At 42.0% G+C, this 16,705-nt stretch overlaps 1 protein-coding gene across 2 annotated transcripts in view; it reads left to right on the top strand.

The window, feature by feature from the left end:
• Positions 1-16,705, top strand: part of nsf.L (N-ethylmaleimide sensitive factor L homeolog) — a 34,482-nt gene that overhangs the window by 13,440 nt on the left and 4,337 nt on the right. For both annotated transcript variants that reach the window (XM_041575422.1, NM_001098679.2), the window contains 12 exon segments: positions 6,541-6,707; positions 7,434-7,541; positions 7,896-7,971; positions 9,451-9,606; positions 10,226-10,425; positions 11,129-11,294; positions 11,389-11,463; positions 13,287-13,474; positions 13,912-14,007; positions 14,894-15,184; positions 15,291-15,357; positions 15,442-15,521. In XM_041575422.1, coding sequence (XP_041431356.1) covers positions 6,541-6,707; positions 7,434-7,541; positions 7,896-7,971; positions 9,451-9,606; positions 10,226-10,425; positions 11,129-11,294; positions 11,389-11,463; positions 13,287-13,474; positions 13,912-14,007; positions 14,894-15,184; positions 15,291-15,357; positions 15,442-15,521 — 1,670 coding nt within the window.

The raw sequence follows: 16,705 nt of genomic DNA on the forward strand, positions 1-16,705 counted from the left end.
CATGCTCAGTGGGCTCTGATTGGCTGTTGAGATGCTAAGCTTAGGGGTCGTCACTAATTATCAAACAGAAAATGAGGTTTGTCTGTAATATAAGCTAATGCTACAGGACTGATTATTAAATTCTGATGCTAATTGCACTGGTTTCTGTGCTGCCATGTAGTAATTATGTGAACTAATTACTAATCAGCCTTATATTGTGACATTTCTATTCTATGTGTACTGTATATTGTGAGTGGGTCCCTAAGCTCAGTAAGTGACAGCAGCATGTGCAGTGAATCAGCAGAAAAGAAGATGGGGAGCTACTGGGGCATCTTTGGAGACACAGATCTTTACTGCTAAAGGGTTGTGGTTGCCTTGGCTGGTACTGAAGCCCAAAACATTATATACAACATTACTAGCTACTTATTTAGTTAAGTTTTAGTTCTCCTTTAAGGAGGCCATACTGGGGGATAAAACTGCTGACTTGGCCCTTTCTGAATGAGTTTGAAGCTTAGAGGTACGTGTATAAGGCCTTCCCAGCAGCCTGTCTCACCAAAATTGTTCGGATCTCTGGAAGGCAGGTTTGAAAGACCCTAATACTCCATCTAGTTCAGTGGCAGGTGTCAGTTGTGGATGAATACGATTCCCTGCATGAGTCGTGGGCCGTGAGAATCGTGTGCCATCCACTGATGAAGTATAAAGCCGCCCCCCTTGGGCGAATGCTGATCATTTTGTCATCCTTCCAAAAGAATGAACTGGAGCCGAGTAAAACTCATGGCCAGTGTTACATTCCAGCAGGCAATTAGTACTGTTCTTGCTTCGGAATCTGTGCTGAGCTCTATAATAAAGAGTGCAGCCATCTGTTCTGCTCACATTTAGCAGGGAAATAACTCGTCATGTTCCATGAGTTGCAAAATCTTAATATATTTACTGGGTTGTAGGTGGGTTGACATTTTGCAATCTTATTCTTGTTCATTTGGCTAGCCCAAGTAATCACCCATAGAGCAGCATTGTTTCATTGCCCTGCTAGGCACTTGGGTTTGGTTCTACCCAGGTTACTATATTTTTGGTGAGTGCTTATTCCCCGGAATTTTCTTTGTAAACTCAGGATACCACATATAGTTGCCGCCGGGCCACGGCCCAGTATGGGACAATTAACGCGGTGCGTTGAATTCAGTGTCGGACTGGGACACCAGGGGCCCACCCAAACAACTTTAGACCAGGGGCCCACTCTTAAGTATTATTTTCTTCCTTTCCTTAGTCAACCTCTATTCTCCTATTCTCTTTTCTTTCCATACTATAACATATTATTCCATCTATTTAGCCTCTTTATTCTCATAGAAATAGGGAATGGCCATGAAATAAGCCAAATGTTTAGAAGCAGGAGGGCCCACTGACACCTTGGCCCACCAAGAGTTTTCCTGTTATCCCGGTGGGCCAGTCCGACACTGGTTGAATTGGTCCAGAATAGGACGCCGGCGCTCCAGAATAGGACGCTGACCCCCTCCAGACCTCCTCCTGACCCCTCCCGATCCTCTCCCCCGGCCCAAAAAAGGTTGGGGACCCCTGGTCTAAAACCATGCTGTGACTTCTAAATATATCAACCCTATTGTTTGTGTGCAGAGGCCTATCATAGGTTGCACCCTCCGCTCTATGTAAACGATGGCTACGCTCATATGGTGTTGCTACATAAATAAGGACTATAAATAATAGAATCAGGACTTGTCTTTCTAATGTGTTTGGCTTTGTGAGTATTATATCAGGGGTTCCCATTAGTAGTAAAATGACCTTATCCACACACACACCAATTCTTCTTCTCCAATGTCCTAATTTCTGCCATTTCTCTTCTATTTGGCTTAACTGACAATTTTCAGCAGTCCGCACCTGACAGTCTCCCTCGGTATCTGATTTATGCGGCTGATAAATTATTGATTGAGGAACGTTTAATTGGTAGCAGAGAGGCCAGTGCCTTTGAGCTTTTAATCAAAAACGGGCCCAGACTGAATCGCAACCCAAAGCTTTATGTCAAACCAATTGGGCACCTCATTTCAATTACGGTTTTCTAGTATGGGGATCTAATTTTGCACCCCGACCCATACGAATCTCTGGGCTTGTTCATGTGTGTACTGCTGTCCAAGGTCCTGATTGTTACCAAGGGATCGTGCTCTGCTGTCGCTGATCAATTACAGACATTAGACGTCATTCACTGACCCAGTGAAGCTTACAGTTTAAAGTCTGTATCAGAGTCACACAGGAGGAAACCCTTGAGGACAACATACACACTTCTTGCGGATAGTTCCCTGTCTGGAACTGAACCCAGGACCCCAGCACTGCAAGGCAGCAGAACTCTTGTGTCACCATGCTGCTGTGCTGTAACAATACATTTTTGGGGATAAATTCTGACTTTTGCCATCAATTGATATTTGTACTTTATCAAGGATGTATAAATGACCTCTTTGATTTTCCTTTTTCCTTGCCATTATAATGGGATGTTAACTGATGCATTGGAAACCCGCACCTTTCTTGCCAACAGAATGAATGACTTTTTCACAACAGAAAGTGAGGGAGTGTACTTGGCACTGCCACTCCTGTAAAGATCTCCCGTGGGATGGGTTTTAGATGGCAGTTTCAGAGTGAGCGCGGCCTCTTAATTTTTCTTCACCCTGGCAGCAGCTGCCCCCATGGCTACACAGCAGCTTGTTTATATAAACTATAGTAGTACTTATCTGTTATCTACTGTGTATCCTGTGCTTGAATGGCTGCCCCCATGGCTACACAGCAGCTTGTTTATATAAACTATAGTAGTACTTATCTGTTATCTACTGTGTATCCTGTGCTTGAATGGCTGCCCCCATGGCTACACAGCAGCTTGTTTATATAAACTATAGTAGTACTTATCTATTATCTACTGTGTATCCTGTGCTTGAATGGCTGCCCCCATGGCTACACAGCAGCTTGTTTATATAAACTATAGTAGTACTTATCTGTTATCTACTGTGTATCCTGTGCTTGAATGGCTGCCCCATGGCTACACAGCAGCTTGTTTATATAAACTATAGTATTACTTATCTATTATCTACTGTGTATCCTGTGCTTGAATGGCTGCCCCCATGGCTACACAGCAGCTTGTTTATATAAACTATAGTAGTACTTATCTGTTATCTACTGTGTATCCTGTGCTTGAATGGCTTCCCCCTTGGCTACACAGCAGCTTGTTTATATAAACTATAGTAGTACTTATCTGTTATCTACTGTGTATCCTGTGCTTGAATGGCTGCCCCCATGGCTACACAGCAGCTTGTTTATATAAACTATAGTAGTACTTATCTATTATCTACTGTGTATCCTGTGCTTGAATGGCTGCCCCCATGGCTACACAGCAGCTTGTTTATATAAACTATAGTAGTACTTATCTGTTATCTACTGTGTATCCTGTGCTTGAATGGCTTCCCCCTTGGCTACACAGCAGCTTGTTTATATAAACTATAGTAGTACTTATCTGTTATCTACTGTGTATCCTGTGCTTGAATGGCTGCCCCCATGGCTACACAGCAGCTTGTTTATATAAACTATAGTAGTACTTATCTATTATCTACTGTGTATCCTGTGCTTGAATGGCTGCCCCCATGGCTACACAGCAGCTTGTTTATATAAACTATAGTAGTACTTATCTGTTATCTACTGTGTATCCTGTGCTTGAATGGCTGCCCCCATGGCTACACAGCAGCTTGTTTATATAAACTATAGTAGTACTTATCTATTATCTACTGTGTATCCTGTGCTTGAATGGCTGCCCCATGGCTACACAGCAGCTTGTTTATATAAACTATAGTAGTACTTATCTATTATCTACTGTGTATCCTGTGCTTGAATGGCTGCCCCATGGCTACACAGCAGCTTGTTTATATAAACTATAGTAGTACTTATCTGTTATCTACTGTGTATCCTGTGCTTGAATGGCTGCCCCCATGGCTACACAGCAGCTTGTTTATATAAACTATAGTAGTACTTATCTATTATCTACTGTGTATCCTGTGCTTGAATGGCTGCCCCATGGCTACACAGCAGCTTGTTTATATAAACTATAGTAGTACTTATCTGTTATCTACTGTGTATCCTGTGCTTGAATGGCTGCCCCCATGGCTACACAGCAGCTTGTTTATATAAACTATAGTAGTACTTATCTGTTATCTACTGTGTATCCTGTGCTTGAATGGCTGCCCCCATGGCTACACAGCAGCTTGTTTATATAAACTATAGTTGTGTTTCTGAAGCAAACACCCCATTTTAACCACTGCAGAGCAAAAATACCATATATTGTCATTTCTTTAAAGCACTTTTTATTTTTTTTGGTGTTCCTGTAACTGAGTTCATCTTTATTTTATTTTCCATCTGCCTCTTTCCTCCTCACGGTCTCCATGCCTCCGTTTCATTTGCAATGGGCTGCTGAATGTACAAGTCACATCATTGACTCTCGACAAATAAAGGCCACATCTCCTCCCTATTTCTCTCACACTGCCCATTGCAAAGCATCAAGCTCCAGCTCAGTGCACCATTATTTATTTATTTTGTAACTGTGCCAATGCAGCATTCTGTGCTCCTCCCAGATCAGCTTCACCGTCCTCCTGTATTCACCCGTAACTCCATGTGCCAAACCATACACAGCCGTATCTCACCTACAGCCACTATCTCAAACACTTTCCCCAACTTCTTTCCTTCCTATTAGAATATTAGAATAAGGTCCACTTATACAAGGACTACATGAAAACAAATGTAGTGGCCATTGACACGTTATACAGATCCTAAAAAAAAAATGTAATCATATAAATATTAAAAAAAAAAAAAAAAAATGAGAGAGTGAGAAGCAGGAGGGTAAATACACAGAAAAGGGAAAATTATAGAAAAGCTCTTTTTTTAGTGGAGTTAAAGCCAGAAACAAAAAGAATCCCATATAGAAGGTGCCAGCCACATTAGTTGTTCACCTTTCAATTAACTTTTAGTATGATGCAAATTGGGTTTCATTTCTATTATTTGTTAGTTTTGAGTTATTTAGGTTTTTATTCAGCAGCTCTCCAGTTTGCAGTTTCAGCAGTCTGGCTGCTATGGTTCAAATTCCCCTAGCAACCATGCACTGATTTGAATATGAGCCTGGAATGTGAATAGGAGAGGCCTGAATAGAAAGAGGAGTAAAAAAAAGTAGCAATAACAATTAGGGGCAGATTTACTAAGGGTCGAATATCGAGGGTTAATTAACCCTCGATATTCGACTAGGAACTAAAATCGGTCGACTTCGAATATCGAAGTTGAACGATTTAGCGCTAATCCTACGATCGAACGATCAAAGGATTATTCGTTCGATCTAACGATTAAATCCTTCGAATCGAACAATTCGAAGGATTTTAATCCAACGATCGAAGGAATATCCTTCGATCAAAAAAACACAGGCAAGCCTATGGGGACCTTCCCCATAGGCTAACATTGAGTTCGGTAGCTTTTAGCTGCCGAACTAGGGGGTCGAAGTTTTTCTTAAAGAGACAGTACTTCGATTATCGAATGGTCGAAAAGTCGAACGATTTTTAGTTCGAATCGTTCGATTCGTAGTCGAAGGTCGAAGTAGCCCATTCGATGGTCGAAGTAGCCAAAAAAACACTTCGAAATTCGAAGTTTTTTTAATTCGAATCCTTCACTCGAGCTTTGTAAATGTGCCCCTTAATGTGTAGCCTTACAGAGCATTTGTTTTTTAGATGGGGTCAGTGACTCCCATATAAAAGCAGAAAAGAGAAGAAAGCAAATAATTGAAAAACTATGAAATATAAATACTGACGGCCAATTGAAATGTTGCTTAGAATTGGCTATTCTATAACATACTATAAGATAACTTAAAGGAGAACTAAACCATAAAAGTGAATATGGCTAAAAATGGCATATTTTATATAGTGAACTTATTGCACGAGGCTAAAGTTTGAGCTTGTCAATAGCAGCAATGATCCAGGACTTCAAACTTGTCACAGGGGGTCACCATCTTGGAAAGTGTCTGTGACACTCACATGCTCAGTGGGTTCTGATTGGCTGTTGAGAAGCTAAGCTTATTGCTCGTCACTAATTATCCAGCAGAAATGAGGTTGGTCCTTTAAAGATGAATCACCTCTTTAATCAGTATTTCAGTATTACTGCGCCTGTTTTTAGTGGCACAACTGAAACCTGATATTGTGGTATGGACAAGACTCTGGGGTACAATTAAAGAGCCAATAAAACGTAAAGTTTATTTCTCGTTGTTATTTGTCTAAAATAAGAAACAAATGTATGTCTTGACTAAACACAGCCAGTCCAATGGGGTCTGTAAAGAAAACTCGCTACAGAAGGAGCAACTCCACGTATTTTCCTTAGAGAAAATTAGAGAGAATAACTCAGGGATGAAGCTCAATAACATTGTATCACACGGGAAAATCATAAACCCTTATTTTTATCAGCAAAAAACATAAGTCTTGAGGTGTGTAGTACAGAAGATGCGTAGCCCCAGGCTCTGTGGGAGGCTAATTATATATTCTCTTTCCTTTTCAGTTGGGGTATACACATTTGACAAGACCAAACAGTGCATCGGCACCATGACCATAGAGATTGATTTCCTGCAGAAGAAGAACATCGACTCCAACCCTTATGATACGGACCGAATGGCAGCTGAATTCATACAGCAGTTCAACAACCAGGCCTTCTCTGTAGGCCAGCAGGTGAGCTTGAGGCTAGGGAACATAACTATATATATATATATATATATATATATATATATATATATATATATATATATATATATATATATATATATATATATATATATATATATATATATATATATCCTGGGCCGCCATCCAGGGGGGCACTGGGGGGACAAGTAGGAGCCAAGTCGCGTCGAAGTAGCAGCGGAGTCGTGTCGAAGTAGGAGCCGAGCCGCGTCGAAGTAGGAGCCGAGCCTCGTCGAAGTAGGAGCCGAGTCGCAGTCGAGTAGTGTCGTAGTAGGAGCCGAGCCGAGTCGAAGTAGTAGCCAAGTCGCGTCAAAGTAGGAGCCGAGCGGCGTCGAAGTAGGAGCCGAGTCTCGTCATAAGTATGATTGTTTCCCTGCAGAGCAGTTAGGGACCATCTGACAATTCCTATCCACAACAGTAAATGAAAGGAGAATTTCACTGCATACAGTCAGGTTTCTTATAAAAACAGTACACATTTTTTAAATAGTATATTTTAAAAGTATATTAGAGGTTTCTTTTTCATTAGACAGTAAAACTTAGATTTTATTTGTTTGCCTTTACATGCCCAATTAGTGGGAAAGGGTGCTTTTTCTGCATTATTTGCTGATTTTTTAATGGCAATAAACATCTGAACTTACTGTTTGTAGAGTATCTTGTGCACGTTGAACTGTCAGGAAACTACATGTGTGTAAATGTTCCCTTTTTCCTTTACAGCTAGTGTTTAGTTTCAATGACAAGCTTTTTGGCTTAGTGGTGAAAGACATAGAGGCCATGGATCCAAGCATTCTAAGGGGAGAGCAGTCAACAGGAAAGAGGCAGAAGGTAAGGCCATTGCATTATATCCACTGGTGAAGTCCATACACACGAGATTGCAAAATCTTGTAATCATAAATTAGTGTTAAAGTGATAAATTTGAGTTTGTAACATTTCAAAGCCTCCTCCGGAATATGAGCCCACTGTTACCCATATGTCATCAAACACCAGGAAGCACAAATGTTTATGTAGGGGTAGAATATCCCCAAGTGCCTCGCACTTTAAACATTGCCATTGTGGAATGGGACCACAGTGCAGGTTAGATAGAAAATTATATTGTTTATTCCTTTGTGATATTGTTACAGATGAGCCTGTTTATATTTTCCATTTGTCTTTATGTTCATGCATTTCTTTCTCCTGCAGATAGAAGTTGGACTGGTGGTAGGGAACAGCCAGGTGGTGTTTGAGAAAGCCGAAAGCTCCTCTCTGAATCTCACAGGTAAAAAGCAGTAGGGAATAGGTGCTCTCAGCTGTTATCAGAGATATGATCCCCATCAAGCAAACCATGGGGTAGTCTCTCTGATGCCATCAGCTGATAATTGTATTGTTTTTATACATGGGGTTTATTTTTTTAAAGTAGGCTCAATCATTTCCACACAGATTATCCTCCACCCCCTGCTAGAACAGAGCTCAGGGTCGCATATTATGCACCTTTACTTTTCCCTAATATCCTGCTTATATTGGAAGATCCCTGAGGTTTCATATGCTCATTTATAGCACTTTGTTGTAAGACACAGATCCTTATTTTATATTTCGCTACAGAGCCTTCTTAATATCGCAGGTTTCTTCCTTTTCACAGTGATAATACAGGTTCTGTTATCCGGAAACCCATTATCCAGAAAACTCTGAATTACGGAAAGGCCGTCTCCCATAGACGCGATTTTATCCAAATAATCTAAATTTGTAAAAATTATTTCCTTTTTCTGTGTAATAATAAAACAGTAGCTTGTACTTGATCCCAACTATAGGTCCCTATACACGGGCCGATGAAAGCTGCCGACAGACCGAGTCGGCAGTTTATTGGCCCTTGTGTGGGGCCATCTGATGGGCTTCCCCGATCGATATCTGGCCAAAGTCGGGCAGGTTAAAGAAATCCCATCGGATCGTGGGCGCATCTGTGAGTCTATGCGGTCCCGCGATCCGACCGCCTGTATTGATCCATTATTATCCAATTGTTGCGTCCTAGGGCCCACGATAGGATCAGCCTGATATTGCCCACTTCAATGTGGACATATCAGGGAGAGATCCGCTCTTTTGGGAACATCGCCAAACGGGCGGATCTCTGTGTCTATGGCCACCTTAAGATATAATTAATCATTATTGGAAGCAAAACCAGCCTATTGGGTTTATTTCATGTTTAAATGATTTTCCAGTAGACTTAAGGTACAAGTATGACATCTGTTATCCGGAAACCCATTATCCACAAAGCACCAAATGGAAGATTATATCTCATAGACTCAATTTTAATCAAATAATTAAAATTTCTAAAGTGGCATGCTTTAATAATAAAACAGTAGCTAGCACTCGATCCCAACTAAGATATAATTAATCCTTATTGGAAGCAAAACAATCTTATTGGGGTTATGTAATGTATAGATTATGTTTTTAGTAGATTTACGGTATGAAGATCCAAATTACGGATAGATCCGTTAACATCCCAGGTCCCAAGCATTCGGGATAACAGGTCCCATACCTGTACCACGTTTCTGAGCGAGTTATGACTGCAGTATTTATGCCCTGCCAGTAGAGAGGATTCGGTTATTAGGAAGGCAATGAATATTGCTTCCCCCCATGACCATGTTTCATAATGTTAGTCTCTATAAAGAGGTAGATGTCTTATATGTGTGTAAGTGTATAAATAATTGATCAAAAGAGTTACTACTGTCATAAAAAACATTCTTTCTATCCTTCTATTTAGGCAAATCGAAGACAAGGCAGGATCGCCAGTCTATAATCAACCCGGACTGGAACTTTGAGAAGATGGGCATTGGGGGGCTGGATAAGGAGTTCTCAGATATCTTCAGGAGAGCCTTTGCCTCCAGAGTCTTTCCGCCAGAGATTGTGGAGCAAATGGGTACGACGCGCTGTATCACTGTGCCAATGACGTTTAAAAGCCACATAAATTACAGTTACATAAGTCACTGAATATCCAGTTAAAGAGACAGTACAGATGCTGCCCACGGGTTAATTTCCGATTCATGTCAAAGATGTTGCTTATCTGTTTTTGTTTGTCTTCTGTAAATGGTTTTAGTCGCTAGGTGTTTCACTGAGAGCCAGGCTTTGCCTGTGTGTTTCTTTCTATTTGCCACCTGTGTGGTAGGTAAAGGTCACCCTCTAACTGTATTAGACCAGGATGACAGACCTTTCATTTCTCTGCACACACAGCTGTCAGCAGGGGCAGGTAATCCCCCTGTGTGCCAACTGCAAAAGGCCAAATCCCCATTTCTCCCACCCCTAATCTTCCCATAGCTTTACAAAGATAGTCATCAGCTGGAAAGGTTGCCAGTACAGTCACGTATAAGGACGAGCTGTGCCATAATAAAATTCTGACACTTTTAACCCGTTTTCTTTTGAATGGAATTCAAAAATAATGTCATGAAAGATGTATGCTTTGTATTTCTGCCCAAAAAAAGTGAAATATTTCGTAGAGTGGTATCAGAAATCAATCTGAGGTTAGCTGTTCCTTCCTACAGGCTGCAAGCATGTAAAAGGCATTCTCCTGTTCGGCCCACCTGGTTGCGGCAAGACCCTGATGGCTCGACAGATCGGTAAAATGTTGAATGCCCGCGAACCCAAAGTGGTCAACGGCCCTGAAATTCTGAACAAGTACGTGGGAGAGTCTGAGGCAAATATCCGCAAACTCTTTGCAGACGCAGAGGAGGAACAGAGAAGGGTAAGGTTATTGGTAGGGGCACAGACCGTTCACTAAGCAGTGAATAATGTTACTCTAAGGGGTATATTTATCAAAAAGTGAAGTTAAGACCCCCATTCACGGGCCGATAAAAGCTGGCAACAGACTGAGTCAGCAGCTTATTGGCCTGCGTGTGGGACCATCCGACGGGCTTCCACGAAAGTCGGGCCGCATTTGTTGGATCGTGGCCGCATCTGTGCTTTTATGCGGTCCCACTATCCGACCGATTGGATCGTTGGGTCCATGATTGGATCAGCCCGATATCACCCACTTCAATGTGGGCATGTCGCCAAACGAGCGGATCTCTATGTCTATGGCCACCTTTAGAGATCGCCGCAGTCCTCTAGAGTGAAATTCCGCCACTCTCCATTCATTTCTATGGGATTTTTAAACAAGTATTAATCAATGGGTGAAAGTTCATCCTTTGATAAATACGCCTTTCAAAATCCCATTTAAATGAATGGAGAGTGGTGGAATTTCACTCTAGAGGACTGCGGCGATCTGTAACTTCACTTTTTGATAAATATACCCCTTTGAATGGAACATTGATCAGTTATTGGTAATGTGGGGAAGCAAAGTGGAGAATGGGTCCACTTGGTAACACCTTTTACACTATGATATTTGTATGTTCTATGGAACCAGTGCCATGGTAACAATCTGTGGGGTTTTTTTTCTTGTTCCCCAGCTGGGTGCCAATAGCGGGCTGCACATCATCATCTTTGATGAAATAGATGCCATCTGCAAGCAAAGAGGGAGCATGGCAGGCAGCACTGGCGTCCATGATACTGTGGTCAATCAGCTGCTGTCCAAGATTGATGGTGTGGAGCAGCTCAACAATATCCTAGTCATCGGTGAGAAGCTCGGGAAAAGCACCTCTGTACTGGGAAGGGACAGCACTGACTTATTGTGTCTGATTCACCTCCTTTCCCTGTATCTCCTGCCCAGGTATGACTAACAGGCCTGATCTGATAGATGAAGCTCTTCTGAGACCTGGAAGACTGGAGGTGAAGATGGAGATTGGTAAGTTAGTCGACCATTAGGCATTGAACGTTAACTTGGCCGGATCTGTCCCTTTCATCCAAGAGGCAAATGGACAAATTAAATCCTATTTAGCAACATGGGGTAGGTCATATGTTTCAGTACAGACAGGGCCGCCATCAGGGGGTACAACCGGCTTTGCTGCAGTTTTTGAATTAGCCAGGCCCCTCTTGAAGAACAAGGAAAGTTAAACTAAAGAAGTAGACTAGAAATGTTGTATATAATGTTTTAGGTTTCAGTACCAGCCCAAGGCAACCACAGCCCTTTAGCAGTAAAGATCTGTGTCTCCAAAGATGCCCCAGTAGCTCCCCATCTTCTTTTCTGCTGATTCACTGCACATGCTCTGTGCTGCTGTCACTTACTGAGCTTAGGGACCCACTCACAATATACAGTACACATAGAATAGAAATGTCACAATATAAGGCTGATTAGTAATTAATACAGATATCGGCTTATATTACAGACCAACCTCATTTTCTACTGTATAATTAGTGACGACCCCTATGCTTAGCTTCTCAACAGCTGCTCAGAGCCCACTGAGCATGTGAGTGTCACAGACACTTTCCAAGATGGTGACCCCCTGTGACAAGTTTGAAGTCCTGGATCATTGCTGCTATTGACAAGCTGAAACTTTAGGCTGGTGCAATAGATTCAGTATATAAAATATGCCATTTGTTGTCGTATTCATTTTTAGGGTTTAGTTCTCCTTTAAGTGATGTGCCGTCGAACTGCTGAAGTCCCAAAAAGAGCAAAAGCCCTGATAGGGAACCCTGGCCACCGATGATTTTTTTAATTTGTAGGGGGGCTCTAACCACCAATATTTTTAAAAAAAATACTTTTATGGGGGACCTGGTGCCAATGTTTTTTTTTAACTTATAGGGGGACCCTGACCACCAATGGCTTTTTATAACTTGTGAGTGGGGTGTTTACTATTTATAGCAGTGATGTCTGTGTGAACTTTTTACTGTGTTGTGGGCGGGATCTGGGGTGGGGCTTGGGGCTGGGGTGGGCGGGGACCAGGGGGCCCAGAGAATTTTACTTTACTGGACCCTGTGATTTCTGATGGCCCTGAGTACAGGCCCAGATTTGATCAGTCTTTTAAAAAGGGCTGCTCACATTAAGGCTAAAAGGGTTGTTCACCTTTGCAATAACTTTTAGTATGATGTAGAGAGTGATATTCTGAGACAATTTGCAATTGGTTTTCCTCTTTTATTATTATTGAAGGTTTGTGAGTTATTTCGCTTTTTATTCAGCAGCTCTTCAATTTGCATCTTAAGCAATCTGGTAACTAGGGTCCAAATTCCCCTAGCAACCATGCATTGATTTGAATAAGAGACTGGAATATGAATAGGAGAGGCCTGAATAGAAGGAACCGTAATAATAAGTAGCAATAACAATACATTTGTAGCCTTACAGAGCATTTGTTTTTTAGATGGCAGTCAGTGACACCCATTCGAAAGCCGCAAAGAGTCAGAATAAAAAGGCAAATAACAATAAAATGAAAACCAATTAAAATGTTGCTTAGAATTGGCTGTTCTATAACATCATAAAAGTTACCTTAAAGGTGAACCACCCCTTTAAGTGCAAATATGGAGAAATCGGGTGAAAGACATATAACAGGGTAGGATTAAATCAACAAATACCCAAGACACAGTCACTGTAATGGGAGAGAGTAGATGGACTTTAACGGTGCAAAAGCCCCCCTGTGTGCATGCAAAGTAAAGGAAGATTTAATAATAGGGCAGAAATTTTTTATTTTTTCTACGAATTATGAATTCTGTTTTCTCATTCGTTGCCTCATCCAGGGCTTCCCGACGAGAAGGGTCGCCTGCAGATCTTGCACATTCATACGGCCCGGATGAGGGAACACAGCCTTCTCGCATCGGATGTGGATGTCGGCGAACTGGCACAAGAAACCAAAAACTTCTCTGGAGCAGAACTGGAGGGGCTGGTGAGGGCGGCCCAGTCGACGGCCATGAATCGGCACATCAAGGTGAGAAGCGCTTGCCTCCAGCTAGAGTCCTGTGCGGGTTCATTTTTTGGAACCCGTACTCGCCTATTGGAAGTAGGCGTGATCAGAAAAAAAGTAAAACAGGAAGTGTTGTCATTGTAAACTGGAAGTGACATCGTAGTGATCAGAAAAAAGGCGTAAAAATCGCTTTTGAGAAGACCCGCGGCCCAACCCGCAGAACTGCCAACCCGCATCTATACCCGCACCCGGAACTTCAACCCGCAGGGTACCGCAGGTTTTTGCAGGTACCCGACCCTCTGCAGGACTCTACCTCCAGCCACAACATTGTAACTGGAGCCAGTGCACATTAAACAATGCTATAACCTGCGTTCTTTGCAATATCCATGTTTTTATCTGCATCAGGCCGGGGTAAGCAGCAATGTTTCTTAAAACTGAACTGCAACCTCTCTTCTTCTCAGGCAACCAATAAAGTGGAGGTGGATATGGAAAAGGCAGAATGTCTGCAAGTGACCAGAGGAGACTTCATCAATTCTTTAGGGAATGACATAAAACCTGTAAGTGGTCAATACATTTTCTAATCTACCCCTGTGCCCAGAGCCAAAGCTGAATAACTCTCTGTACCCATTAGTAATTCACCTGCAGGCTGTAACTTAAAGGAGAAGGAAAGGTTAAAACTAAGTAAGCTTTATCAGAAAAGTCTATATAAATACACCGGTAAACCCTCAAAGTAATGCTGCTCTTAGTCGTAAAAGAAACACAACATTTCTTTCCCTCTATTGTGTACACATGGGCTTCTGTATCAGACTTCCTTCTTTCAGCTTAAACTTCAGGGCTTGGGCTTGAGCATGCTCAGTTTGCTCCTCTCCTCCTCCCCTCCCTGCTGTAATCTGAGCTCAGAGCAGCAGGTAGAGACTCAGGCAGGAAGTGATGTCACAGCAATCTAATATGGCAGCTGCTATCCTAAACAATCAGACACAGTGGGGCTCATTTATCAACACTGGGCAAATTTGCCCATGGGCAGTTACCCATAGCAACCAATCACTGATTAGCTTTTTAAAGCCAGCTGCAAGTAGAGCAATGAATGCAGCAATTTAATAGGTTGCCATGGGTTACTGACAAATTTGCCCAGTGTTGATAAATGACCCGTAGTGTCTACAGCTGTCTACTTGTGGCTAATCTAATGGCAATAAACTGCCTTGTGGCTTTCTTTCTCCTTTAAGTTCATAAATAATAAGAATGAATAAACTTGGTATAGACAAAACTTGACATTTTCTTCATATAGTTGTAGAGTACCATTTCTACCATCTGTAACAGGCTCTTTCATTGGCAGTTGGTGGGGGGGTGTGTATATATATATATATATATATATATATATATATATTTATATGTGTGTGTGTGTTAACTAATGTCCTTTCACATAATTTTTAAACTTCTCTTTAGGCTTTTGGGACGAACCAAGAGGACTATGCCAGCTACATAATGAACGGCATCATTAAATGGGGCGACCCTGTTACTCGGGTTCTCGATGACGGAGAGCTGTTAGTCCAGCAAACGAAGAACAGCGATCGCACGCCGCTTGTTAGCGTTTTACTTGAAGGTCTTCCTCATAGTGGCAAAACAGCCCTGGCTGCCAAGATCTCGGAGGAATCCAACTTCCCGTTCATTAAGATTTGCTCACCGGAGAAGATGATTGGCTTCTCTGAGACAGCCAAGTGCCAGGCCATAAAGAAGGTAGGAAACATCACGATTCTATATAAATTTTTACTCTCGTATCGGCCTCTTTCACCCCCTGTTCTAATCTGCTCCTCTAACAGAACTGGTTTCCTTCCCTCCCCAGATATTTGAAGATGCGTACAAGTCACAGCTGAGTTGTGTTGTGGTTGATGACATTGAAAGGCTCCTAGGTGAGGGTGGTCCTCTAGTTACATTGCATCCTGTAATAGTTTATTATGTATCATATGTATTTACTGTATGTGTTTTCCCCCTAGACTATGTCCCTATTGGTCCTCGTTTTTCCAACTTAGTGCTGCAGGCTCTGCTTGTCCTTTTGAAGAAGGCGCCTCCTCAGGTAAAAGAGCTAAAGTTCGGTAATGCTGATAAAAACTCCACTTAAAGGAGAAGGAAAGTTTCTAAACAACATTCCCTAAAAACCTCAGCCTTAATATAGTCTCTAACATATTCCCCCAGCTCAGTGTCCTGTTGCTTAGTTTGCTTCTGAAATGGCAAAGTCCGTTCCTGCAACCAAGTACCTGCTTCAATCCAGTGTTGCTTCCTAACCGCAATTTCTCCGGGCAAACACATGCGAACTTCACTGCTCTGCTGCTGCTGCCATTTTTTTTAGCATATTAGCATATATTGAGCTTGCTAGCCCCGCCCACTTAATCACATTGTCCAATCGGATTTTGCCCTTATTGTTTCTATTACTCCACTAAGCACAGCCCCTCTCCCTAAAACCTTCACACATGTGCAATATGCAGGAAGTGACGTCGGCAGTGAGAAAATGGTGACCGCAATCTAAGTGATTTTCATTTAACTCCTTTCCTTCTACTTTAAAGGGAAAGTAAAGTGTAAAATGCTGTATTTTGTATACTAAACATAAACTTACTGCACCGCAAGCCTAATCAAACAAATGATTTATGCTTTCAAAGTTGGCCACAGGGGGTCACCATCTTGTAACTTTGTTATACATCTTTGCAAGACCAAGACTGTGCACATGCTCAGTGTGGTCTGGGCTGCTTAGGGATTGTCATAAATGATCAAAACAGCACAAGTCAAATAATATCTGCCAGAAGCCGATACAGCAAGACTGATTAATAATCAGAATATACAGACTGCACTGGGTCCTGTGTTGTCATATAATCTATTGTGGATTTTATAATTTTTGTATTGTTTAATACAAACTTTCTCCAACTCTGCAGAACCACTGGCTGCAGCAAAATAATCCTCCAAATAGAATCCCAGTTTATCTGTTTAAATCTGGCTCCATGATCTTTGTCCCTGCAGCTGGAGTTGGAAACAGTAAAGGGGATGTAAAGGCAAAAATAAAATCCAATACAAATCTCTACACAGTCGCCGACTGCTCTACTAGGAAACAAACAAAGCTGCTTGAGTTCTGCATGGCTGGGAAGTAAGGTGGGGGCTCCCCCTGCTGTTCATAAGTATGATTGTTTCCCTGCAGAGCAGTTAGGGACCGTCTGACAATTCCTATCCACAGCAGTAAATGAAGGGAGAATTTCACTGCATACAGTCAGG

Source organism: Xenopus laevis, chromosome 9_10L (genome assembly GCF_017654675.1).
Source record: "Xenopus laevis strain J_2021 chromosome 9_10L, Xenopus_laevis_v10.1, whole genome shotgun sequence".
Lineage (NCBI taxonomy): Eukaryota > Metazoa > Chordata > Amphibia > Anura > Pipidae > Xenopus > Xenopus laevis.